At 50.1% G+C, this 27915-nt stretch overlaps 1 protein-coding gene across 3 annotated transcripts; it reads right to left on the bottom strand.

Moving 5' to 3' along the window:
• Positions 1–530: 530 nt before the first annotated feature.
• CSNK2A2 (casein kinase 2 alpha 2) lies at positions 531–27656 on the bottom strand. Of its 3 annotated transcripts, XM_062499908.1 has the most exons (13): positions 27455–27656; positions 27124–27235; positions 16260–16361; positions 15493–15543; positions 9242–9301; positions 7474–7536; positions 7119–7202; positions 6204–6314; positions 5892–5993; positions 5475–5575; positions 4657–4805; positions 4376–4469; positions 531–970 (listed from the first exon to the last, which is right to left on the bottom strand). In XM_062499908.1, the coding sequence occupies exons 1-12, from the start codon at positions 27556–27558 to the stop codon at positions 4393–4395; spliced, it is 1116 nt and encodes a 371-aa protein (XP_062355892.1). In that variant the 5' UTR covers positions 27559–27656; the 3' UTR covers positions 531–970; positions 4376–4392. The 3 variants fall into 3 exon arrangements, with proteins under 3 accessions (XP_062355892.1, XP_062355893.1, XP_062355894.1); XM_062499909.1 differs by lacking the exon at positions 7474–7536; XM_062499910.1 differs by lacking the exons at positions 7474–7536; positions 9242–9301.
• Positions 27657–27915: the final 259 nt, after the last annotated feature.

Genomic DNA, 27915 nt, shown 5'->3' with positions numbered 1-27915 from the left:
ACAGAATTTCAAGTGGTTCATTTATACCTAAGACCAGAGCCCAACTTGGCCAACAACCACTATTGCAGCCAGACTCTCCTGAGCACTGCCAGTGAAGGACCACATCTGAGAGGAACTCCTGCACTGCAGCAGGTCTTGGGCAGGACCTCCAGGCTCACAGCTTTGCAGTCATGGTGCTGGAGAGGAGGAGGAGAACCTGAGGCCAAGAAAGAGGAAGAGATGGGAGCTCTGGTGGTTCAGAGACAGAGCCATGCCCAAGCCCTGTCTAGGCTGGAAAAAGCAGGTACCAGCATTAGCACTCAGGCCACCACTCAGGCAGGCACCTTCAGAAGAGTGTGGGGGCCTAAGGAGGGAAAGGAGAAACACCCCCAAAGGTGGAAAGTGGCTCCTTTGCCTTTGCCCACTCTGATGTTGTACAATTTTCTCTTGCTCTCCTCACCCAGCCTGTCCTGGCCCAGCTCAGGGAACAGCTCACTCTGCCAGCACTCTCCAGCTCCCTCCCCACTGAATACTCCTCCTTACATGCTTCTTTTAAAACTTTTATTCAACAATATAGAATTCTTTTAATTATAGTCTAGAACTGTCCATCACGATACTACATCCCCTGCAACCCCCATGTCCTGGAAGAGACAGGCACAAGCTGGCTAACCATGGTCCATCAGAGGCTGAGGGGGAACAGCTGGAACAGAGGAAGGAACGACTAACCAACAACTGCTTTGCACACCCTTCACATTTCCACGCTTTCTGGGTCAGGAAGAGCTCAACAAGGAAACAGAGGCAGAAGAACCTTTAACACTCGGAGGGAAGGGCTGCGGTCATAGCGAGGCGAGTGCCGTCCAGCCAGGCGTGTGCCCCGCTCTGAGCCCTGCCCGCGCCGCGCAGTCCGCCCGCCGTCGCTCTACCGCGCCGATGGGACGTTTGATTTGGTTCTCATTCTGCTTATGGAAAATTGGGAGCAACAGCATCGGACCTGAGGAGAGACGGGAGGAGGGAAGTGAACGTCACGGGGCACGGCCAGCTCAACACGGAGCTCCTTCAGCGCCGTGATGAGGCAATGGCTGGGCACGCTGCCCTGTGTCTGCCACCCCAACCCCAGCCAGGCCCAGGTGTACCCTCCATAGCCCTCTGGATGTGGGGACAGCAGGGGAACTTCAGCCTGCTCCGGAAGGAGTGAGAAAGGAAGGCAGGGCTGAGCAAGGCAAGAGAGAGACGCAGTCCAGAAAAGCAGAACTGTCACGGAGAGCCAGACCCAAGTTTGGACTTTTTTCCGTGACCTACTGTTTTGAGTTTCCCTCCACTACCACAAAGACCTCCCATAATTCCACTAAAAGCTCCCATCATGCCCAGCACTCTTGCAACAGACAAGCTGGCAAAGCTGCTTACTGCATGCGTTTCCTACTGCATCCCTCAGTGGCTGCTGGAGCTCAGTTTTGAGCCTTTCCTCTTACAAGGCACTCAGCCAAACCCATGCTCTACCTCTGAAAGAAAGCTGGAGCCAGGCCAGCTGAAAGGCCAGGAACATGCACTAGGACTCTCCTAACTTTCTCCAGGAGAAAGCAGATGAAGATGCATGTTTCCCAGTCCTCTTAACTTCCTAGGGACAAAGCACTCTTCCAAGAGAATGCTTTGCTAAAGTCCAGAGGAGAGAAGGATTTCCTGCTCTGAATGCTGGAAGAGCCACTGGCTGCAGAGATAAACTGGCACAAGCTGCAGTCAAATGTCCCCACTCCCCTGGGATCAGAAGACTCCACACCCTCCTTGCTCCCAGACTACTCTTGCTCAGCTGCTGTTTCTCCCCAGGATGAATCTGTCACTGCTCATCCAACCCTAGAGCTGAAGTAGGGCTGTGGGGAGATAAGGGACAGGTTGTTCCAGCCTCTCTGCTTACTGCAACCAGGGAAAGCCGCTTCAGTCTCTGGAAGAGCAACTCTCTTCATCTGCTTGAGGGTACCAGGAAAGAATTCCTGACTCAGGTTTACAGAATAGATAGTTCTCCAAGCACCACCTTGAAATTTCAGTATCAGGTTCAGACACTGTCAAGCATTTATATGCAGTACACTCATACACAGTGGTCAACAGTGTTCACCTGTGTTCAACCAAAGTTCCCCCACGCAACCCATTTTTCTTCTCCCCACCTCTTCTGCCTTGCCCCTCAAGATGCTGGAAATACCAACAAACAAGAACTGGAAAACAGACAAGCTTCTTCCATAGCAACTTAGGCCATGAGAAACATTCACTTCTCAATGGAGCAATGCAATAGATATTTAAAATCATTTCAAAAGTCAATATTAAAACCCCAAACCAACCCTGGTGGTACTGGCACAGTGTAAGAGCACAAGAACTCCCCTGCTCCTCAGGCCAGGCAGCCAGGAGGGTGGGCAGAGGCAAGGAGAGGGCTGGGAACATTCACCAATGCCTTCAGCAGCCTCTGCAGTAGAACAAAGATTAGCGAGGCCCTGTGGGGTGGCAGCAGCCCAGGACAGTCCCCATGTTCCCAAGTGAAGGAAGCAGCTACTCCCTACTCAGCACATCTTTATATAAAGCCATCCACCCAGGCTGAGAGCAGATGAACATGAGGGTACACAGGTGGAGAACCCACATTTCCAGCGGTGCACTGGGGACCTGGTCTGACCCACCAGGTAACAGCACAGTCATGTCTGTCCCTCAGGCAGTGCCTGTTTGAGGCCAGTGGAGCACCAGAGCTGAGCCCCATGCTGTGCCCAAACCCTCGCACATGCTCTGCAGCCCTGTGGCAGCAGAGACAATCTGCCGCAGAGAAACTCTCAGAGCTGACAGCAGGAAGAACTGCAACCAAAGACTGAGTGAGAGATCCCAAAAAAGAGACAGACAAGAGGGGCTGGAAGAGCTGACCTGCCCTCCTGGAGGAGACAAGACCTCCAGCTCTCAGGACTTCTGGCTATCCCATAGATTTGAGACGGCAGACATTCAGACGTATAGATATTTATTGGTTTCAGTGAATTATACAAATGGATTGACCTGCTGTCGATGCCAATAGAACTTTATTGGAATATGGAATGTAAACAGATGTTTCAAATAGAAACATTGCAACCTTATAAAAAATTAACTATTTTAACAATGCCGCAGAAGGAAATTCTGTGTTTAGGTGCTGGTGGGAAAACACTATCTCCAGCGTCTAGGTTTGAGTGTCACCAGAACCACTTGATGAAGTTACACACAGAACAAGTAGAGGAGGCAACTGTGAATTGTGGGGCTATAAAGCCATCGAGGGATCTGATGAAAGAACCCATAAGACGAACCCCCCACCCCCCGACAGGATCGGCACCCCAGAATTCAACAATGGCTGACTTTGTTAAAACACTGCATGGGATCCCAAGGCCTGGATCAGTAGCTGCACAGCCCCTGCCCTGACGCCACCGTTTGTTGATCCTCCTCCCTCCCTGTGCTCTCCTCCCTGGCCTCCTCTCCACTCCTCCATCCTGCGGTGCTGGATTGAACCGCTCCAGAGCTGTGCTCTGGCACAAGTCTGCGTCTGGCACGAATTCTCATGGGAGCCACGTCATGAGGTACGTGGTTGCACACCTATCACAAGAAATCTTGCAACACTGACTTTCCTGAGCTCGGTGGGAAAGTCTGGATAGTCCCTCCCCTCTCCTGCCACAAGAGCAGCCCTCACATTCACAAATTTCCAAAGCAGGTCTATTGAGTTTCTTCTCAGAGCGAGCCTTTGTCAAACACACTGGAGGGGGGAATCTTCTCTCCCCAGCAACTTGGATCAGTGTCTTTGTTTTAATGCTCCAAACCAATCCCGAGATGCTGCTGGGTTTGTGGGTTGTTTTTTGTTGAACTCCCCCTCCCTCCCCCCCAGCCACCCCGGCATTCACAATTGGAACTGGAATTCAAGGGCCAAATTCAAGCCCAGAGTGAGCAGTAAAGACTTGGACCTCAAAACAGAGTTGCACCTGCTGACCCCCAGCCTGAATTTGGTTCATTCAGAGTCTACAAGTCAGAAAGGCAAGTTTAGAAAGAGGCATGCTAAGGGCTGATGGTGGAACGACCAATTTGTCCTCACCAGCGTGGTGGGGAAGGCTGGACTGAGAAGGAAGAGAAGGATCCATACAGATGTGAACCAGAATCAGTTGTGTGGAGCCCTGGGGATATCACTACATATTTAGCTCTTGCAAGACCATTTGCCCAGGGCTTTGGTACCACAGGGTTAGAGTTACATTAACCACAACCACCAGAGAGGAACTGAGGTTTAAGACCCCCCCCCAAGGTTAGATTTCTGCCGAGTATAAAGGGGAGGGGAAGAAGGAGGGGGAGGGGGGGCCTTGGTTCTTTTCCCTTCACTGTGTGACCGAAGGTTTTGCTTTTATTTGTAAACATCTTGAATTACCCGTCGTTTTCCAGTCCTCATCGTGCTGTTGTCATGCCACTGGAGAGCACAGCATTTTCTGAGCTGGGCTGGGACTGCTCCTTCACCACTGGATCTGCAGGAGACAGACCAGGCAGGAAAAGGAAACAGTATTTAATGAAGCGGAAGCTCCACCCAGGCAAATCCTTCCAGAGAAACTGCCCCCTAATCCCACAGAGCTGCTAAGGCTTTTGCAGACTGGGGAGCCAAAATCTGTCCCCACAACTCCATCCCTTCTGGCCCCAGCTACTCCACAGACTCACAGAAATAGGGGTGATCCATTGCCTCCTTGGCAGTCAGCCTCTGTTGATGGTCATATCGCAGCAGCTTGTCCAGGAGGTCAAGGACTTCAGGACTGACCAGGTGTCTGTTCTCACTGTGGATAAAGTTCTCCCAGCGCTTCCGGGAATGCCTGCAAAGGGACCAGCTGTCACTACACAGCAGTACCCCGATGTCCCATGGCAGTCACCTGCCACCAGCCACTTCTGAGTATAGCTGGCTGTGATAAACAGCCCACAGCTCTTCCTTGCACAAGCTACTGCCAAAGGTGGAAAATCCTCTATGTGCACAATTCTATGGATCTCCTGTGCCAGCAAAGGCACAGCATTGCTCATTCCCTTCTGTCTGCAGGGACTAGACAACATGACAACATGTGGCAGGCAGGGTCACACCCTTGGACCAGAACTGCTCTGGCTTGCCAGCCAGCCTCACAGAGGCTGTCCTCACCATTCCATCCGTTACACTTGTCCTTTTCAGAAATCTCAACTGGAAGACTCTGAGCCACTCAGCCCACACTTAACGGCAGTGTCTACACCTCCTTTAAGGACGTGAACAAGTAAGAGAGAGAAGAAATAGGAGATGGCTCATGAATCATGGGAGAGACAAAAGAAAAGAGCCTGCATTTCAGTGACTTCCTGAGATGACATGAGCAGCTCTACATGAAGCCTGCAAGCAGCACTGTTACCCACCAGATCGAGCAGGCCTCTGCTGAGAGTGTCTCAAGGGTACAGACATCAGTTTATCTCCCTCTCTGTGCTTACAAGGTAAAAAAAAAAGGGCAGCATTTCACTTCTCCACTTACTGGCCCAGGATGTCATTGAAGTGTGGGTCCAGTTCTATGTGGTACTTCTTGAGATACCCATACAGCTCATCTGTGCCCAGGACCTTTGCGATGCGAACCAGCTGGAACAAAAGGCATGTTCAGAGAGCAGAAGGGCAGCCCACCACTCTTCTGCAGAGGCAGAGCTGCCCAAATCTAAAAGCCCTCCTTCTGGAAACATCCCAGACAGAAGTAGTTTCTCCCTTGAAACTTGCTTTTGCAACATGTGCAGTAAACAAGTTTCCTACTAGTGGCAGCAAAATCCCAGATGGTTTAACCAAACATGTAGCAGCATCCTCCCAGCCTGGCAGTCCCATTCCCAGAGCCTCCCCACTATACACACAGAGATGAACTGGGGACAAACTTTTCACAAAGCAAGCCAGGTAGCAATGTCTTTACTTGGTCATAATTGTCCTGGCCGTGGAAGAAGGGCTCCTTTCGGAAGATCATGCTTGCCAGCATACAGCCTAAACTCCACATGTCTAAGCTGTAGTCATACATCTGAGGGAGAAAAGGAGAAGCTGTCAGAAAAGGCACACTCACCACAGCCTGGTCCCCCACCAGCACAGGCAGCCTCAGCCTTTGCACTTCACAGCCAGCCTCTCTCCAACCCAGGCAATGCCCTGACAGGCAAAACCAGACAACCCAAAGGTGGCTAAAGTGCAGCCACAAGTGTTATCGCTGGATAGCAAAGAAGAGACAGACTCTTACTTGGTAGTCCACAAGGAGCTCTGGTCCTTTGAAGTACCTAGAGGCCACACGGACGTTGTATTCCTGAGCTGGGTGGTAGAATTCGGCCAGACCCCAGTCTATGAGCCGTAGCTGAACATGCAACAGAGACACAGAGTCATCAGCCAGGAGGTGCAGCCACACTGGCCAAACCTCAATCCCTTGATGCAAGTGTGGAGCCCAGGGTGTAGGGAGGCCCTCTGTGGACACCACATACTCTCAGCAGTTCTCTGATCAGGTTTTTCCCTTTCCCTTAACATCAGCTGCTGGGGCAAAGGCCAGCTCTGAGAGCTCCACTGCCTTCTGAGTCCAAGCACACTTACTGCTGGGCAGCTGGCTCCTTACCAGCACCACTAGGTCCTTGAGTACTAGGGAACAGGCAAAAGTCTTATCCCACTGTTTAGAAGTGCTGGGCTGAAGGCAGTGTTGATTTTACCTGGGGACTGAGAGCAGAAAATGGGGTAGGAGGGGCTCAGTACATCCTGCAAAGCAGACCATCTCCACAGTTCCAGGGTGGACAACCTCCTTACTAAGGAAGGATTCCAGTAAGAGATTTCCTTCCTTATACACCTTGCCTTGCCTACAGCCACTGCTGATTGACAGAGAGGGACCTGTGGACCAGGAGCTAGCTCCTTGCCACAAACTCCAGCACAAACCCCTGTACTGCCCATTTCCTGTGGTCTAACCAGCACACCCTAGCAGTAAGGAAGCCATGGACTCCCACTGAGGTGCTCCCCTGTGGGATTTTGACCATCTCCAGTGCTGGCACAGGTGGAGGGGAGCCAGTAAAGAAAGGTTAGAGGGATATGTACAGCTGCCAGGACAATGGGTACAAAGGCAGCAGAGTTTCAAGTTTCCTTGGAAAACCCCTGCTTGTAAGCCCTGGTGTCACAGTACCTTTTTTTGTTGGTGGTCTATCATGACGTTGTGGGGTTTGACATCCCTGTGCATGATTCCCATGCTGTGACAGTAATCCAGGGCCTGGCAGACACACACACACATTAGACATGGCTGTAACCATGGGCACAGCATTACCAATGTAACAAACAGTTCTCAGCCAGAAGCAAGAGATCACAAGAAGTGCCATAACCCTGGCACATGAAACGAGCAGTTTCAGCTCTTATGCTGCACATGATAAAGTGGCAAGCTGGCAACAAGACCGTATGGACCTCGTGCCTTACTGCAGTCACAGGTGTTCCCTGTGTTCCCTGCACAGTTGTTGAAGAAGACAATGCAGAGAGAGGTGTCCCACCTGGTGACAAGCCCAGTGCTCCAACCTGGGTAGCCCTGTGCTTCCTAGGTCAGGCTCTCTTCCCTAGAAAGCGAATGACATCTACATGCATGCAGTTTTACAGCCCTCCAGTGAGGCTTTCCACTTGATCCTAAAAACACACACACTCAAGCTAGAAAGTCACCTCTGCCCTGCTGATTAAAGTCAAATTGCACTTAAAAAAGGCAAGCAGTAGCACATAAGGGAAAGCAAAGCTGCTTCAAGCTTGCAGGCAGGAGCACATATAAGCTCCCCAGCTCCATGACCTTGCACCACTTGCCCCCCCACCAACGCAGCTGTTCCCTTGAGCAAGGGGGTGAGAATGTTGTTTTCCCATCTCCAAGGGGAGGGAGATCCATCCATCAACATCTATCAGATGCTATGACATCTCCAGCAGCACGGAAAGAGGGTACAGCCTGTAGTCATTCAATATCCAAGACATCAGTGCCAGGGAAGCAACGCTGTCCTTGGGCCTGTGCCACAATGGGAAGCAAGGAGGCAACAGCTTCCATCACAGCAAGGTCTCAGAGAACAGCCCTGTAGTGACATGGCTCCACAGCCCACAGGACTCATGGCAAACAGTGGTCCTGGATCTCCAGTTCAGGAGATCTGTAACAGGTTACACAAACTGCTTCCAGGGATGAAGGTCTTCCAGTGTCTTGTGTTGCCAAGGCTCAAGGAACATCAAAACTTCATCACCCCTCCCATGCTAATCCCAGGCTGCCTCAGGCTCACTCCCAACATCCCATAGGAAGGTCCTTCCCTTGCAGACAGGTAAGCGTGGAGGGTGCAGAGAAGAAAGTCTCCCTTGAGCCTACTGAATCTGCCTCGGGAAGTCTCCTTCAGTCATCATGTCTCAGGAGCACAAAGGGCTTTCCTAGCCTATCCCACTCATTTCCAGAAGCATGTGAGATGCAAAATGCCAGCCCAGAAGTGCTAAGGCCCTGTTAGGACCTGACACAGCCAAGCTGCTGTTCCAGCAGGTCAGTACAGAACAGCCCTGGGATCAGTCAAACCTGTCAGCTCTCCCTGGTGCCCTGCTGCCTCCTCTGTCCTGCAGCTGCAGACCCCCAACAGTCAGTGCAGCACATCCCACATGTGCTCCTGCCATGGCTCGAGGGAATTTCCATGGGGAAGTGGCAAGCTAGGTTAGTTAAGGGGAGGCATTTAGGCCACTCCTTACCTTTCATCAGAGGGGCAAGGGAAGTTTTGGCTGGGAGGTGTCAAAGAAAATACTGTTGTATTTTGTTACATGTAACAGCTGGCATAATTAGTGGGCAGAATTCACCTTGTGGGGCTGCATTTGAATACTCTGGCAGAGGAAAGCCTGGAGCTGCCAGTCCCTCTCTTTCACTCTTCCTGGCATCACAGTTCCCCAGCCCTGCCTCAAAGACTTGTCCTGGCTCTGGCTGGTTTTCTGGGAGTTGATTTTCCTCACAGCAGCCCAGTGGTGCAAGAGACACAGGGAGACCAAGCAGAGCTCTACCTGGTGATACAATCACAAACACTTCAGACCTCAGAGAATCACAGACTCTTTGGAGGTGACCAAAGGCCCCCAAGTTTGGCTGCAATACCTCACAGCAACACCCAGGTAACCTGATCTCTTGCCAACCTTCCCATCTTATGAGACTTGGATTCTGCACTGAACACAAGAGAAGTAACCTCTTAGCAACAGCGCTCCATGAGCCCCACTACTGCCACTCTTGTTCCTGGTCTCCCCATCCAGACTGTCATGTGCAATGCCACTCACCTTAAGCAGCTCATACATATAAAACCGAATATCAAAGTCTGTCAGGATCTGGTACAGTTGCTGAAACAGATTTGGGGAGGGAGGGAAAAAAAAAAGAGAAAAATAAATACTCCAGATTTAGATTAGTTTCATTTCCTGCACCCCACCTGTCTCCAATCATTGACCCCATTCCAGATTCCTTAAGAATGCTACCATTCCTGAGGGCTCTCCTGGTCTCAGAGCTGCCAGGAAATCTAGAAAAGATGCAAGAGCTCCTGTGAAATGCTACTGGCATCATTCAGACTCGTCACAACTTTCCAGCAGGAGATGGGCAAGCTGTCTGTCCAAGGGGGACAGAGCAAAAGCTCTGGAGGAGGCACAGACAACTGTGACTTTCTTTCTGCTGTCAAGTCACTGTGATGACTTTGCATGTCAGCACTGACAACAGCATTCAGAGCACGTAGGCTGGGAACACATGGGAAGGTGTCCAGGTGTTCAAGGTGTGACAGGGAGAGGGAAACATCAATCTAAAGGAGCACTGAGTTGGGAAGCACAAAGAGGAGAGCCAGCAGAGGCTCTCCTCTATCCCAGGGTAAAGGCTAATGCAACTGAAGAGCACAGGAATGCTTGTGGGACCAAGGAGAGCACAACTCGAGTTGTGGGGAAGTGCTCACTGCCACCACTCTCCTGGGTCCTTCTGTGGCTGCTCATGTGGAAGTGAGAGCTCTAGGGGGCACTTCAACCTGCCCTGTGCCAACAGCACCACCACAGGAAAATTCATCATCCTGCTGCTCCCACACCAGGTCACAGCTGGCTCCTACTTTTGCCTTCTGCTATGTATCTGTCACAGGCTGCAGTCAGCCCAACCTTGTTGAGCTGTTCTCTCTTCCAGGGAGAGCAAGGCAAGATGCCAGGGCACGGCAAGGAAGGACACTCACAGGGCGGCAGTGGGACCAGACCTCTCTGCCCTTTCTTACAAACAAGTATCATCTCATAGCTCAGACAAATCATCAAATTGCATCAGCACTGGAGCCCGCTGTCCATCACAGGCACCACTTGGCAGCTTCAAGAAAAATCCCAGAGCAAGGGATTGAAATTCACATTCCAAAAAAGCAGCTCTGGCCCTGGATCCCCTCCAGGCCCATGCCAAGATCCTCAGGTTCCTGCCTTACTGAGGGCCGTTTCCAAACAGCCCCTGCCCAGTCCCAGAATCAGAAATCATTTGACAACATACGAGCATCACTTACACACACGTAGCTTTAACAGCCTCCAGGACGCAACTGCATTGTATTCCCGTGAGCTGGGATGACCCAAATGCTTTGGAGCAACCCAGTGAAGCAGACAAGTAAGCAGGGAGCAAAAAAGACATAGCCACAAGCTACAGAGCCATAGCAGGGATGGATTTCCTGACTTGTGCACAACTGATGCAGGATACAGGGCCAACAGAGGACAGCTGAGTCCTTCCAGAAGTCTGTTTAAATGGCTTCCTAGGTTACAAGCACTGTAAGAAATGTGTAAAACATGTCCTTCTGGCATTCACTGCCCTGTTCAACTTCACCTGGCAACCTTCAACTTCAACTTCACCAATGCATCTGGGGAAGGAGGAGGGCAGGAAAAGCAGTGGCATTACAGGACTAGACCTCATTTTCCTTATTCCCTGGCTCTCTGCCTCTTGCTGCCTGTAAGTGGGAAGGGGATGCAAGGGAGGTCACCAATGTCTTTCTTCTCAGACCAGCAATGATGCTGCTTCTGTGGCTCATGGCCTTCAGCACCGGGCCGTGATAAGCCCTAACACTGTTGGACAAACAGCATTCAACAGATTTCCCTAGAAGAGCTCCCTGTGAAACCCAGCCCCTCTGACTTCTGTCAGTGCCAAGGCCAGCAGTGTGGCCAGCAGTGCCCAGCTCTCCTCACCACAGGGAACAGTCCCTGCAGGAGCCTGCTCGGCCCTGCAGGCAGTCAGTGAACACGGAGAGCTTTGAAGGACAGAGCCAAGGTTTCCACTGCAAGTGGGTTCTGCACAGCAGCTGCCCTCAAGCAGGCTTTAAGAGTGAGCTCCAAATCCCCTTTGCCCAGCCTAGCAGGGCAGGACAGACACCTCCTCTGCAGACATGCCCCATGCTCTGTTCTTACAGCTGTCTCTGTGGAGTAGGATTATCAGAGACATCACTGTGGGGATCACTCAGACCCAGCTCAAACATCTGCTCAGCACTCAGGATCCCACGAGGCCTCAGAGACCTGGGCTGGTCTCCTTTCTCCATACAGAGCAGTAGGAAAGGCCAAACTCACCCACAGGCAGCCACTGCCCCTCTCCAGCTTTCGGCAATATTTTGGCACACATCACATAACCAGTCATAAACGAATCCCATTAGTGCCCAAGGAGGCAGAGACACTTCCCCCACCATGGGGCTGACAGGAGTTAAATGCTTATTCCTCTCCCCTGAGTAAGCAACACAGCTGGCTACGTGCAGGAAGCAGCATCTGCAGAGCAACAGGATGGCTGTGAGGAGAGACACTGCTTTGGGGTGCAGGGCAGCAGCAGTAGCAAAAAAAAAGAAAAGGAAAATAGTTCCCAAAGCATCCAGTCTTGGCAGCCACACCAAGGACAAGAATCTTTTATACTTCTGCATTGCTTATGCAGGGCAACAACCATTTTTTAAACAAAGCCTGGATGAACAAGGATAAAACCCATGCACGCATTTCACAGCAATTGGCCCTGAAAATTCATCAAAATTCAGGTGAAGTGGAAGACTTGACTCAAAAGCCCACAGTACCCATAACTCCATCTGGCTGAACATCCTGGAGCAACCTTCCATTGCTCACCTTTCTCACCCCTCTTGTCTTCAGCTCCACACCTGCTAATGCGAATCCAACCCAGAACTGCTCCTTGAGACCTGTCTCTGTTCCCTTCTTTCCTAAGGGATTTTCCTCTTTGGGGTAATGAAAGGCACAGTACCAGGTACCCTTCCAAAATACATGACAGCTGACAGTGGCTGAAGTGCAGGCGTCTCATTTCTAATTTGAAACCAATTAGCAAAAGTCATTTAATTTCACTGATGGTTCCTCAGTTGCATGTGGCTCTGCAGTGCAGCTTTCATTTAAAGGCAAATTACTGTGGGGAGCTTGAATGCTCTCAGATGACAAGTAATGCAGCAGGTCTGAAGAGAAACACTAACCCTGTACATAAGCTGCTGTCCTCACACAGTAGAATACATATCCAGTCTGGCTCCAGCTTATCCTCCCAGCAAGTACAGTGCTGTCACTTCCAGAAGGGACCCAGACAGGCAATTTAAGAAAATGTAATCAGCTCTGGGGAGGTACCACCTAAGTCTCCTGTTTATATCACCATTTAAGAATAGTGAAACAAAAGCTTGTGCTTCTGATCTGGGACTGACTACAACCACAGCTTAGATCCCACAGAACTGCAGCTTCTGCCCAGGCACAGAGGGCTGAGGAAACTCAGCAGCCACTTCCATGGGTGCACTGATGTGAACAGTGTTCTGCCATTTAAAAAGGCAAAGGGGTCAAAGTATTAGCATCAAAGCAAAAAATAGTAATTCTGGAGGAAAGGAGCTTCCAGAAAGGAGACAACTGAGCAGATATCCAAGCTTGTGAGCAACTACTGCCTACAGGACAGAGAAAAATGAAATCCTGTGAAGAGGTCAGCAACCACCTGCTGCCTGCAAAACATGTCACCAGGAGCTAAGGCCTCCCAGCCTTCAATACAGGAGGAAGGTCAGCCAGGACTGCCAACACTGGAGCAGCATTTCCTCTCCAGGGTTACCAGTAGGTCACAGCCCTCAGCCACACAAGCTGCCCTGGGAACCCCTCACACACCCTGAAGGTGATTTGCCAGCCAGATGCTGGTTCTCATCAGTGCTGCTGAATCCAGATGTCAACAGAGATGGTCACATCAGCAGCAGCCACATTCAAACAAAGAGAAGTGGTCCCTGCCACCTGGATTAGCTCATGTGGCACTCAACTCCACCAGAACCTAGCTGTCCAGGGAGATAAGGACTATGGAGCAGAGGGAACAATAACTGGGTGTTCTCCAGCTGCTACATGTGTAGAGGTACAGAGTAAGGTGACTCCAACACAAGTAGTCTCCCGTACTCTGTACTCTCTGCTTGGCACTTCAGAGCAAGGGAAGAGACATCTTGGGAGTTTCTGTATAGAAGAAGACACCCACAGGCACCCTCAGTAGAAGCAGCTCTATAATCTACAATTAGTTGCAGCCCCAAGAACCTACTCAAACAGGCAGACAGCTCATGGGAGTGGAGCATCAAACAACCCACACACCCACAGCTAGGGAAATTCAGGTTACAAATAAGCTCTGAACACAAGAAGCCACACTGCATGCCCTGGGGACACACTTGCATTCCCAAGACAAGTTATTCCTGCCTTGTACCAATCAGCATCAAAAGCATCAATACTTTCTGTCTTGGACTTGTATAGCTGTGAATTTGGACTTCCCCAAGGAGCCAGGCTTTCTCCCAGGAGCCTAGAAAAGTCTGCTGCAAGCTCATGTAGTTGTTTCTAATGCAACAGCCAGAGCAGAGCACTGCCACTTCTGCAGTGGCCAGTCCAATGCTCCTTACTGGCTGCAGCAGTGCCTAGCCTGGCTCTCCATGTGGCCAGGATGGCCAAAGGACCATGGACTCTGAGCCCAGCATTTTTCAGTTAAGAATCCCTACTGGCCACCAGCCTCAAGGTACTGATGAACACTCCACTTCATGGACACATTTCAGTTTCTGGGGGATACCCTTGAGGATAATTTTTTCCTCTAAGGACACGACAGAGTGGTGTAATCACATTTTGACTTGGAGACAAACAAAGCACTTCTCAGCAAGGTGTACCACTGCCTGGTCAGTGTAGCTTATCTCAAGACATGTATTAAAAATAAACATCAATGAAATAATTAAAAAATCACTAAATAGTTAAAAACTTCTAGGCTTACAAAGAGGCTGTCGGTCACAGGAAAAGCATAGGGGTACATTCCCAACATACAAGACAATGGCACAGCCCAGCTGAAGTCAACAAAGCCCAGGCAAACCAAACCTGCTTTAATTAGCCCTGAAAGGTCACCACAGAGGACATCTCTCATGGGTGTTTACTTGATGGAGGCAACACTCCTCTCCCTGCCCAGAGCTGTCAGGGCAGATGCTGCTGCAAGTTGCTGTTATTGTGGTTCCTGTAGTGTATTTCTACATGAGATTAAACAGCACTCAGACCTCCACTGCAGCATGGCTGCAGCTCTGGCTGCACACACAGATCCTACCCAGCAGCATCCAGTTCACTAGGCCCACCTCAGAGGGACAGAAACTACATGTGCTGCCTCTCAGCATGCATGGCTACAGGAGATGGTCCATGAGCCAGCTGCCTCCTTTATAACCAACACCAGCCCAAGACTCTTCTCTGGGTGTTTGGTATATCTGCTTCCTACAAAACCTGTAACTACATAATAATCCAGGACAGAGAGGAAGCAAAAAACACCCTCCCATAAGACAGAATGAAAGAGATCCCTGAATGGTACAGGAGGGATGACTGCTGGCTTTCTAATGGTGACTGCTCAATTAATTCTTCACCACTGACTTAGTGACTTGGGGTAAAGACTCACATGGGGGAAGCAAAGATACCATTAAAATAGGTGTGGCTGCTAATTATAGATCCCTTTTGTCTAGAAGCATTTTGGAAGCAAAGGCAGATGTAGCTGCACTCAGAAACCTCATTTTGGGAACAGCAATATCCCTCAGAGCCCCAGACATCAGAATAGCCATGGAATATGCTTCAGCCTCAGACAAGAAAAAAAAGGTATTGAGATGTATTCAAGAATGTTCAATCCCCCACTACCAGTGGCAGTGAGAGATGAGCTCTCCAGCCTCTGCCACCTCACAATCCTCAGGTCTGAAGGATTCCAGAATAAATCGGTGTCACCAGCTCCATCAACTACTTTGCTGTAAACAGAGCACTACAGCTCAGGGATTAACTTGGGCTGAATATATAGCACAGCAGTGATTACTAAATTGAGAGGGAAGTAAGAGTATCTAACCTGTTGACCTTACTCCTCAGAGTTGGGACATTCAGTACACAAACCTTTCATGTCTTTTCATCTAGAGCCCATTAACAAGTTTCTGATTTACATAGAGAAAGAAAAGTGAAGCTGACAATTGTGAAAACTCTAAATTCCCCCCACAGCTCTTGAGGGTTATCTGAAAATCACAGCACTTTACAGAAATGGGAAGCCTCCCTCCTCCACATTCAGGCAAACTCACCTTAAAATCTGTGTTATTGATGTACTCAAACACCAGAGCAGGGGTCTTTGACTGCAAGAGAGAGAAAGTCATAGTTTAAAATATGCACTTGACATTTCTTTGGCTCCAAGAGACCTGAGAAAGCCTTTGCTTCCTGCCCAGCCCTCACTACGGAGAGCAAAGTGGGAGTAGGAAAGTGCAGCCCTGCTTATAGCCCACACACTGAGCACCAACTGAGCATTTTGGCCGGCACTGCTCCCCTACTCATGGAACAGAGGGAGCAGTGGGTGAAGTAAAATATGCCACCAGGAGCTAAGGCCTCCCAGCCTTCCTCACAGGAGAAAGGTCAGCCAGGACTGCTAACACTGCAGCAGCATTTCCTCTCCAGGGCTGCCAGCAGGCCAGGGGTGACAGCACTCAGCCAGCTGCCAGTCAGAGAAAACTCCCCAGGAATGGGGTAATTGTGGCACTGCAGACCACGACATGACCGCTGGTCACTGGGTAGGGCAGCAACCAGAAGGATTAAAGTGCTTAGTGTCCCTGGCTGGTACTTAGGTTCCAGATGCCAGACAGAAACTGGAAGGCTACAGGCTCTATTTTCTTACAGAAAAATTGTAGGACATCAAAACCTTCACCCATCAGCTATGGCAACTCATGGAGGACACAGAAGGGGTGTTGAAGAGTCTGGGGAACACTGAAAGGAAGAGGAGCCCATCCAAACCAACCAGCCCGTGCCTTCAACTGGTGGGAAGGCAATCCCAGCACACACTCCCAACACAGGCACCTACCACTGGATCCTTGACAGTGTCAATCAGATTAATGATGTTGGTGCCACCACGGAGATTCTCCAGAATCTTAACCTCGCGTTTTATCTTCTTTTTCTTCACTGGCTTAAATAGACAAAAGAAATTAGAAGTGAGAGTCCTTTCAGAAATTAACACTGAATTCTGCCACTGATTTTGATTGGAGCACATCACCTCCTCTCCTCTCTCTGCTCCCACCCTCACATGGGAATGTTTTTAGCACCAAAGAGGAGACAGACACCTTGCCTGAACTAGGATTTCCCTCTCATCCATGAAACGTTTCCATGCATCAAGGGGACAATCAAACCACTGCAGACAAACATAACTGTGATTCCAGCAACTGTGGTTAAAAGTGCCTTGGACTGCTATGTGGTAACCTCAGCATACCGAGTCATGTTGTGCACTCAGAGCCACAGGACAAGCATGGTGGACCTACCTCTGCTTTTGTTTACCAGCACTAACCAGTCTTTCACTTTTCAGCCTGTTTCCCAATGAGTACTTTAACACCATGAAACAATAACCTGAGAGTCTCCAACACCAAGATTACTTGTAAAGCTCAGAAACTGCTGTGCCTCACTTGCAACCACCTCAAATGCACAGAGCCAAGTGCACTTCATGTCACTGCATCCATAACATAAAGACATTTTAAACAGCTTTGACTCCTCCTCTAATCTGCTCAGTCTCAGGAGCCGTCTTTGCAAAGTAAGCTTTTCTCTGGACATCCCCCCCTGGAGAGTGACAAAGAACAGCTGCTCCCAAGGCAGAAGCTCAGAGCTTGGGCTGGCTTTTACACTCTGCTAATCCAGTGGTTCACTTCAATGCAAATGATCGTTTCTGCAACTCATCCACTCCCAGGACAACCCCAGCTCTGTGCCTGCTGGAAAGAAAAGGCAGTTTAGAGCAGGTAAGAGGTGAGACTGTTTTAATGAGCTTTGGCTATTGACCAGTGTGGGCAGCACCAGCTGCAAGTCACCAAATCTAGCAGTCCTTCATTCCGTAGCTGGAACATCCCCTCCTGCCCCACCAGTACCACTAAACAGAACTGCAGAGACATCTTGTAGGAACTGGTAAGTCCCTACAAGTAAAGTTTGCAAGTAAAGCCCCATCTCTGAGGCTGCTGATGAAAATACTCCTCTCTAGACTTTTAGCTTTCTAAAACATTCATAATCTGGCACTGAGTCTGGTGTGTGTGGAGGGATGTGATGAGGAATAGCAAAGGTATGAGGCACCTTCCCAAAGTAACATTAACAGATGTCTGTGTGAAGGACAAGGAGCCATAGGAGCGCAATAGCTTGCATTCACCACCTCACCTCTGCCACAGCCTCCCACTTCTATGATGGCCAGAGAGTGCTGATGGGACAACTCATATTCCCCCTACAGACAAATGCAAGGCAATCCCTGATTTCAGACCCCTGGCAGAAATGTATGAGCAGACAGGAGAAGGAACAGAAGGTTTTACATAGTGGGAAAATATGGCGTTTATGTAAGTGATAAAATATGCTGTCTTTCCAGGCTCTTCAGGTGGCTGAAACCTTCGGATTTGAATCCTGCTCTTCTGCTCTTGCAAGTTAAAAGGCATGAGCTAGACTTTAAAGCCAAAAGATGAGAATCTCAGCCTGAAGCAAAGTGCCAAAAATAACACCAATGCCAGCACAGGGAGCGTCAGTACCTCATAAAGCCACTGTGGAAAATGGCAGCAAGGCCACTGCAGCTGTCAGAGCTGCAGTGATGCAGGGCAGGGCTTGCTGGGGAGTGGGTGACCAACAGCCCTAGGGCAGTACCCACAGAACACTGGAGCTCCTGGGAGCCTGGACAGAAAGGGAGTATCAGCCAGAGCAGGAACATGTAAACCAGCAAGAGTGAGGGCTACGTTTTAGAATCTGAGAAGAGGATGCTTCATTATGAACTAATTTAATTTATGTCAGCATGGAGATCGACACCGCCCTTGTGTCACCCACATGCACAGATCTTACCAGGAGGCCAAGATGGAATTAGAGGATGTAATTTGGTTACTCTGCTTGTCCAATAAGGCAGCTGCACACACAAGCTGTTTTCCAAGGAACTTCAAAGGGAAATTGAGGCACTGACATCCTGAAGGTGCTCCCTGAATGGCCTGGCTGTGATAGACATGCCTTACAGTCTCTCTGCTGCAACACTTGCACTTGGAGCTGAAACAGTCCCTGAACACAGCCAAGAGGACCTAAAGCCTGCTTTGAAACATCTTTTACTTTGTGCTGTAGTTACTTCTTTTTTTTGCACCAGCTAGGTAGGGGAGAATATGCCTCTGTCCCTCCCAATATTTCTTTTTCTCCTTTCATAGCAACCACTGCTCCCACTGCGGCAGAAGTGGTCTTCCAGTCACTTCCACATATCTCTTTCCTTTTTCTTTCCTTCTTTCACCTTTTGCAGATTTCCATCAGAAATCTACCCTAACCCACCACATCCTAAAACACTAGAGCAGACAAAATCAGTGACTTTTAGAAAAAAGGAGAGACTAAAGTTGGTCTTTTTTAAATGAAATGCCTGCAGATAATCACCAGCAGCATCTCTGACATCGCCAAGGGAAGACACTTGGACAAACACTGTCTCAGCAAGAGAAAGAGTTAAAAGCCACTCACTGTTGGCATTTTTTCCTGCTAAGCTGCAGGACTGCAGAGCTCTGGCCAGGCTGGTCACACCATCCCCACATATGCTTTGAGCTGGGATGAGGGCTCCACAAGCCTCCAGGCAGGGCTGGGAAGCCGTGCTCAGTGCAGGAGGATCCTCAGACGCTCTCCCCGCACACAGCCAGCGCTTCGAGTGGGGTTTTCCACCACTAGGTAAACAAGGATGAGGCAAAAGAAATGCCACAGGCTGAAGTCATTTTAGAGGAAAAGCTATTGCCTAGAAGTGTCCTCCGAGAGGGCAATGTGGGGGAAGTTTCCCCACTTCAGTGGTGACTGCTGGCCTACACCCTGTCCTGCACAGCTTTCACTTCATGCTACCTCCTACCCAACATATCCCACACCACTGCTCCAGCCACAGCTGCACACACCATGTGCTATCCAAGGGCACAACACTGGGGCTCTGGTTTTGACCAGTAACCAGTTCCAAGCTCAAGCTCTTGCATCTAGAAAGTGTAACACCTTGGTGCAAACCACTCCAACACATGGCCAGCACTGCACTGGGAGTAACTGTTCAACCCAGAGAAAACTCTGCTGACTTCCCTCATGTCCCAGAGCCCAGTACTGCTGAAATCACAGGCCAGCAGCAGTCTATCAGCCACACACCAGGATTAAGTCTAGGTTGCTACAACTGTCTCTCAGAGTCACCCGATCTGTCTCTCCAAGGATGCTGACTCCAAACACACATGGATTAAATGTGAACTGAAGCTATTATGGCCTCCAACCATCTGCCTCTCCCAGCAGGGATAGCTTCTAAAACACCAGCCCTTGCAGCCAGAGTATTTTTAAGAATACTCATTTAAGGGTATTTTATTAAACCAGGCTATGAACAGCAGCATTTCAGGTTGTGCTTCCTACACAGGCCAGTCTTCCTGCACTGGGAGGAGGATTTCCAGCAGAGGAAAGGAGCAGGCACCTTGACAAAATTAACTGCTCCTGAGTTTGACCTGCCTATGTTTGCAAGGCAATGTTTTACACAGGTACAGCCTCCAACTCCATCTATTCCCATGCCAGAGGCATTTCAAAGCTTTCTTCCATGCTGAGATTCTCCAGGGACCAGAATGGGTCAAAGCCTTTCCCTCTGAAAGGGGCTCCAACACAGTCCCTCTGCTCTGTGCAAACACCTACTTCCATGAAATCTGTACAAACTTGACAGCTCGGAGACTTCTGTCGCATTTGGTTGAAATTGGCCAACCAGTGCAAAAACTACTGGGGGGGAGGAGAAGGAGAAAGGCTGACAGACAGCAGGATTGCATAAGACTCGTTTCCATAGGAAACCAGGCTAAAAGACATGTCTCAGTTTAACTGTGTCTACACGGGGAGGGGTTTAATTACTTCAACTGCATCAGTACCCTTACAACAACATTACTGTCTAGCACAAGCCAGTTTTCCAGTTTCCCATAAAATTGCTTCCTTCCTCAGGCAACTGGAAGTGAGGTGGCTGTAGATTGTGGAGACAAAACACAGAGCTCACAGCTGTCCACTATGCTGAGGGCCCAGATCAGAGGGACAAGATGACCTCCAGCCACAACAAAATGGTCTCTGCTAGACCCAGCAGCTCTCACTTGACTATCCCCAACCACCTATTTTTGGCGGCTGCAGGTTTCCCACCCTATCAGCCAAATGGATAAAGATGCTTCAATCCACTTGAAAGTCAGGCAGAAGAGGCAGTGACAGTGACCAGAGCTATCCCAATTCTCTTTGCCCAAGGCATGGGGAGCAGCATGCAAAGCTATCCCTCTGCAGAGGTAAAAAATGTCACACGATGAGCTTTGCAGTCAGTTAGATCCAGAAGAAAACACCTCTTTGTGACCAAGAGAACAGATCCTGGGTCATTTTCCACAGGATCATGTAAATTTGTAAGCAGGGAAGGAGTCCAGCTGCAGCAAACAGCAGCTGGGAGAATTAACATTGTTTGCTAAAAGAAACCTTTAAATAAAAGACTGCAATCATCACTTCCTGTCTTGAATGAATAAATGGCTGCCTGGTTAAACATCTTTTTTGCTTGATTTCTAAAGCAAAGGGAATACACTCTTCTGTCAGATGCTCCAGTTCCAGCCTTCCCCAACAACCTGAGGACCCATTGCTTGAATTCAAGCAAAGAGAGAAATTAGATTTCTTATTCAAAGTTCTCAACGCATTTTCACACTGTGAAAGAAAAGCAGTGACCAGGAAGGCGTGTGAAATATGAGTTAAGTCCAAAGCATAAAAATCATTTCACATTAGCCCAGAGCAGGCAGCCCAGCAGTGCACACACGCTGCCAGCTGAGGAGCACACGTGCTGCTCTGAAGGAGTCCCAGAAGGTGCTGGGTTTTGCCCAGCAGGTGCTCTGAAACAAAACTGGGGTTAGGACAGCAGGAAGGAAGGTTTAACAGTCAAAAGATACAAATCCATGAGAAACTCAAGTAATGTATTCCACCACCTCATTAAAAAAAACCCATCAATTCCTTGCTCACCAAGCCTGAATAGCCTGGAAATATGGTGATGCTTCCATTGGACAAGCAGGGAGATCTGAACACACAACATCCAGGACTAGTGAAAGGCTCGAGCAGCATCCCTATCACAGGCTTTAAACATTTAAAAGCTGGCACTTGAAGCTCATTTGTCTCTAGCAAGTATTATCACAAGGATCACAATAATTGGCCTATAAAGCCCAACGCCAATTGCTCAGTAGGAAAATTGGCTTCAGAGCAGCTCTGCTTTTTTTGCCAGACATCAGCTGGGAAACCAAATAATCGTATTCCAAAGAGCTACAATTTCAAGGATCCCACTTATGTTAACATTCTGCTGGTTGCTTGCATTTTACCATTTCCATTGTGGGAATTCAAACTTCTGTGAGATGCTCTTGAATTTTAGAAAAGAGGGGGGAAAACATACCTTGAAACTACAAAAATACTATTTTTTTTAGTTAAATAAAATATACTTAAGTTTGGTAGAATATCCCAGCATCTGTTCTGAAGGCAGTTTCATTCTTTCCTTCAGAAACCTTTTTGTTCCAGCATGGCACACCCCAAAACAGCCCTGCTTGGGCTTCAGAACTGCCCATGATACATTAAGAATTCTGCAGTCAAAAGGGAGACACATGAGGACCAAGCCCTGATCTCCACCACCACCATTCCATGGGATGGAATCATTCCTCTAGGCCCTTGCAAACAGACACAATGCTGTATCCCACCCTTCTCTATGAGGAGTTGCAACTTTGCAGCTCATCAATTCCTTGGTGTTACACCAGGAGGAGTCACCAGCTGCATCGCCAGGCTCTGCAAGACACCCAGCACTGTCCCAGTTGGTTTCAGCTCACACAAGGCTGGACTCCAGCAGCCAACTCTGCCAAGCTCATTGTGGGCAACTGGTGTTTGAAAGAGAAGAGCTGTGTACCCATCTCTCTTGCAAAAGGGCTCATTTTAAGACTGCCAGAGGAGGAAGTGGGCCAGGGGGAGCTGATTCAGTGCATGCAAATGCAGGAGGAGCAAGAGACAGAGTTACCAGGAGCAGGCATTGAACGGCTTTAGTGGAAGGTCATCAATGCAGTCAAAAGCTCCAGCCTGAGGGACCAACAACATCCAATCCTATTTCCCTGTGCAATCCCTTCTGCACACCAGCATGAGAGTCATCTCAGCCCCCCTCTAGAACAAGCTGATGTACGTGGGCTCTGAAGCTTGTAGAGACAGAAGAAAACTTACCATCACAACTTGGTTCTCTAGCTACTAGAGTAATAACTGGAGTTCAACACTGGCAGGATCTTCCAAGAGTGCCTGGTATAAGCAGCAGCTCTGCAGGGTTCATGCAGCCCAAATGAGGGAACAGGGGAAAACAAAGCCAAACAAACAAGAATGCACTTGTGAAACTATGTACATGGTTGAAATTTCCAATGCGTGGACTCAGCACAGAGGGACAAAAGCCACCAAAGGAGAAAAAGGCTATTTCATCATTGGAGATGCCTTGCATCTGCATTCTTCCCCTACCTCCACCCATGTTGTGCCTATGCAGAGTAATCACACAAGGAGAAAAAACAGTCTCTTTTGATGGGTTTAATGCTTTGCAGGCAAGTAGAGCATACATGGACACACAGGTGCATCAGAAAAGTAGGATGAATCCAGATTCCTGTCGAGACCTGCCAACATAGAAGCTGTAATCTCCATCCCCATGGAGGGGGTACAGTAGGGATGGAGGCAGTACAGGAGACTGGGAGGTGAAGGACACAGGTACAGCCAACACTCAGCACCAGCTCTAACTGCAGGTGACTCATTAGAACAGCATCATTCTCACTACAAGGTATCACCTGTAGCAGTTACAATGGGGAAAGTCAGCCTTTGGCTTTTAGAGTGGCAACTTGCAACACTGTTCACATCCTCCAGGAACACTGTTACCCCAGAACAGAGTATTTACTTTAAAGGCATGCTGGGAGACATTTTGGAGCTGCATAAGCAGAAAAACAAAATGAGAAGTTCATCAAAGAGACAGCACAGACTGACCTCAGCAGTCCACCAAAAACCTCTGTGTGGTAAGATATGGAAGAGCAGAGCTGTGCTTTAGATACCTGCATTGGATGTCGACAACACGACTCACTGGCAACAAGGACGTCTTAAACTTCCTTTGTACATGCTGAGGAATGTCAGGCCTCATCCTGGGAGTCAAACCTTAGCATCAGATTTAAGCAAGACATGAAAGCACATACAGAACTCTTTGACACACTCCCCCTTCCTGGTGTGGGCTGCCCCAAGGCAGGCAGGAAGCAGGGCCACAGCTGTACCCAAGCCAGCCAGATCAAAAAGCCCACAGGAACCTCCAACACCAGCAAGGGACTGCGGGAACACAGCTGCTGGCTGACTCCATCCCTACTAACCTGGGGGATAGGAAGGTCGGTACAGTGCAGAGTCCCCACACTTCAGACCCTTCTCATTCTTTGCTTCCTGAATACATTGAAAAGGGGGGCAGTTGTCCTCTGCCTCACTGCTCAGGATAAAAGCCTCTGGAAGATGTTGGGCAGGGGGTGTCTGTGTGGCAAACCAGGCTCCTGTCCCACTGCTTTGCACGCACCATCATCCTACACAGTGCATCCTGATGTCCTGCTGCAGTGGAGTGAGAAGCAGCCTGCTTGCTTCATCTGCCTTCTTAAAGAAGAGCTACAGAATTTTCCAAGGAAAAGTGACATTAAGAGCAACATATTTGTAAGGCACTTGATCCAGGAAATGGTAATGTCATAGTCATTTGAATGATCTTAATTCTCTTCCTTTGCTGATACACATTATGACCACAACTAGCAACATCCCATTTTCCTGCAGGATTTTGCCTGGCCTTGCACTTGGGGTAGCAGAACTGAAAGGAAATGCTGGGTACTGGCCAGAGAAACAGGACACCTTGCTTTATACAAGCCCAAAAGGCTGAGGGCACTGTGGGACCAACCCTCAGCTCCCTGGCCTTGTCCAAAGCTAAAGTCTTCATGGGCACTTAAAAACAAACCACGCAAGTGGCTGCCCAAAAAGGAATAGCAGTTATCTCCCTCACGCAGCACTAAACCAGGACCTATGCTCTAGTCTTAGCTTTGTTGAGGCTAAGGGACTTGCCCAAAGTCACACAGGAAATCTCTGTGGCTCAGTTCTGCCTCAAAGGGTGATAAAATTTCCTGACCTCTGAGGAGGATGGTACAAGATGTTCAGGTAGTACAACACCAAAGCAGGGAAGTACTTGCTATGTGCTACCTTGAGCTCAGTAAGGACAAGCTGCTTCAAAGAGCAAAGGCTAGGAAGGCACACCAGTGATCTCCCGTGAAACTGAAATATTAAAACAGTGAATTTTGCTAAAACTCACTCTAACACCTAACATAAATTATACTCTCAAAAATGTTAAAGGAGCAACTGTGCTAAACTGCCGCATCCACTGCCCAACCACGGTACTTCTTTTTGACCCATCCCTACTTCACACAAAAACCTGAAGACTTTTCGTTGCATCTCACAGAATCTGAATTTTTACCCAGCTGGGCGAAACAGAGACACCCAGCCCCTTTGCTAAGGCTCCACTGTAGATACATGCAATTATGTTTCCAATTAAGTTTTGAGTCTAGTTACAGGAAACCAGAGGCACTTTCCACCGATCAGAGTGATGTTATTGCCACACTTCACAGGTTTTCATAATGTACACAATGTGGTGCTCTGAAGCTCCCTCTTCACTGACCCACTTTCCACTGAGTAGAAAGTTCATCTTTATTTATCTGGACCTTCTGCTTTTCCTTGCTCGCTCACAGGAATGCTGTCTGCATGTAGGGAGAGCCAGGGGAACCAGTGGCAACACCATCCACTTCAAATCCGGGACAATCCAGTCTCCTGCTTGCAGGGCATAAAGGCAACACATTCAGGCCCCAAGGAGAAGGAGCACCCAGCTGCCCTGAGATGACTCTTGCCAGCTGACTCACCGTCCAAGGCTGACAGGCTTCCTAGACGTGACAGAGTTCAGCTGCCACAGGAAGAGCAGCATCGCTCCAGGGGAAGCTCTTTGGGCTGGGAAGAGGCAAGGAGCAGGGTTTCTGATGACTTTCCCTGCAGCCTCCTCTCAGCCTCATGGTGTCTTTCTATGTGGGACAATACCTAGGACCTCAACCAACCCCTGCAGTCCTGAAGAGGCCATCAAGTGTTCCAAAGCAGCATGCACAAGTACAGTTTCCCCAGGCCAGCCACAAGGCATCTTCCTGTAAAACCTAGCTCTGCACTTGCCACTTATGACTACTGTCTCATAGCAAATCTCATGCCTGCATCTGCTTTAAAAAAGACAAAACCCCAAACCACAAAAAGCATCCAAAGGAGGGGGAGGGCCAAACAGCACGCCAGAGAAACCTGGCTTGGCAAGGACACATGAACCTCTCCACTCTGCCCTGACGTCAGGCCCAGCCACAGAGGCTCTCCCAAACAGCTCACCTGGCCACCTCCTTGACCACAGCCAAACCTGGGATTTGTGTGCGTCCTCCCAGAGGCAGATGGAAGATCATACCTTTCCCAGGAGTGCTGGCTGGACAAACCATGACAAGTTCTTTGGGAAGCTAACGCAGACCCCAAGGAAGCAGGCACAGTAAGAGAGTGGGAAGGTCAGCAGACACAGCCAGACATGCTATAGGAGTGGATCTAATGAATGCCTTAACGCTATAGCCCTGCAGAGATGCATGTCCTGGAAAGCTGCTCTTCTCAGTGGCTGTAGGGGCACATTAAACTCAGACCCCTCTGCACACTGTGGATGAATGTGTGCCCAAATTCTTAGGACACCCATGGTCAGACACTGGCTCCCACGTGCTCTTGGGGAACAAGTGACAAGTGTTGCTGGTCCAACAAGTGACAGCCACAAGTGTCAGCTAAGCCAGAACCAAACATACTGCAGCTCTAACCTTTCATCTCTGTTTTAACTCCCCTGCCTGTCCCAAGATCACCAACACAGTGCTGCTAGAACAGCAAGCACAGCTCACTGTGAGCTGTTGTTTCAGCGTCAAACACAGTGAGACATGCCCTGCAGTGCATAACCTGTGCTCAGCCATCCCAAACTACAACCTCCCAGTGCCGCACAAAGGTCCCCACAGCCCAACCTCACCAGGGTCACCACACCAGCACACAGGTCACCAACACTGCCAAACTTTGGTAGGTCTCCTTAAGCCCCCTCGAGCTTCCATAATGTTTATAGTCTAACTGTGATGAAGTTCTTTTCCACATCAGATCCTCTAAAAGACTGAATATAAAATATTAGTGCTTTTTTTACCACCGAGCATCCCATAGCCTGACTCTGAAAAGGCCACATGCCGGCTGTCTAGAGGTTTACAGAAGGATTCCCCCCTCCACAGGCTTCGCATTCCAGTTGAAACGGCAGTCTCTGGGCTGTTTTAGACAGGCATTGCCAGATACGATTTGCCAAACACAGGCAGAACACACAACGCTGTTTAAACGTCAGGACTCACAGCTCTCCCCCACCAGAGGAACTTTCAGCCCTGAGCTATGCTGGACAAGGAGGGGTGGAGACATCAAAACATCACTACAGCATGCAAGACACCAATTCCATTTCCAAACACAACACCTTAATGTCCTTAACGAGAAAACACGAGTTTTGGGGTGAAGAAAGAGATCCAACAGTTCTTTTGCCCACCAACCCAGCTCCTCTCTCTCTCGCTCCCAGTTGCCACAAGCCTCTACATCATCAACGGGATACTCACCTTGAGGATCTTCACGACGACCCTCTCGTTGTTGGTAATGTTGATGGCCTCAAAGACCTCGCTGTACTTCCCTCGGCCGAGCTTTCGAACCAGCTGGTAGTCGTCCTGATTGCTGCGGGCACCAAGAGGAGAGAGGCGGTGGTGGGGGAAGAGTGGCTAACTAACAGGGCGTCAGGACGAGGAGGGGGGGCGGGGGGGTTCCTCTCCCAGCCTCTCCCCGTCCGCAGCCCCCCAGGGGCAGCCCAGCACGGGAGCGGGGGATCAGGAAACCCTCCCCACGGGCTGAGGCCCTCCCGCGGGATGGAGGGCGGGTCCCCGCACGGCGCTTTACCCCCAGCTCGGGACGTGCGATTCGTAGTCCCAGTACTCGCGGCTCCTCAGGCTGTTCACCTCCGCGTACACCCGCGCCCGGCTGCCGGCGGCCGGGCCGGGCATGGCGGCGCCGGGCGGCGTCTGCAGCAGGAGGAGGAGGAGGGCGCGGGGCCGGCGCGGGAGGCCGGCGAGGCGGGGCGCGGCGCGCAGGAGGGCGGCGGCGGCGGGCGGCAGGGCCAGGCCGGAGCGGGGCCGGGGCGGGGCGGGGCCGGCCCGGGGGCGGCGGGCGCGGGGCCCGCGGAGCTGCCGAGGCCCGGGCCCGGTGCCGGCGGCTGCAGGCGGGGCCGCCCCGAGCGCCGCGCAGCCAACCCGGAAACGGCAGCGCCGCCACCGGACCCGCCCAGCGCCGCGCAGCGCCCCCCGGCGGCGCGGAGGTCCGGCCCCTCGGCTGCTCCCGCCATCGCGCCCGCCCCTCAGGCG

This window comes from Cinclus cinclus, chromosome 11 (assembly GCF_963662255.1).
Source record: "Cinclus cinclus chromosome 11, bCinCin1.1, whole genome shotgun sequence".
NCBI classification, from domain to species: Eukaryota; Metazoa; Chordata; class Aves; order Passeriformes; family Cinclidae; genus Cinclus; species Cinclus cinclus.
This window is presented reverse-complemented; position numbering and strand designations above follow the sequence as displayed.

Coding starts and splice junctions, on each gene's coding strand:
- CSNK2A2 (XM_062499908.1), bottom strand. CDS start 27,558: ATGCCCGGCCCGGCCGCCGGCAGCCGGGCGCGGGTGTACGCGGAGGTG. Junction 6,315..7,118: donor TAGACCACCAACAAAAAAAG/GTACTGTGACAC, acceptor TTGCATGTTCAG/CTACGGCTCATAGACTGGGG. Junction 5,576..5,891: donor GCCAGGACAATTATGACCAA/GTAAAGACATTG, acceptor CTTTTGTTCCAG/CTGGTTCGCATCGCAAAGGT.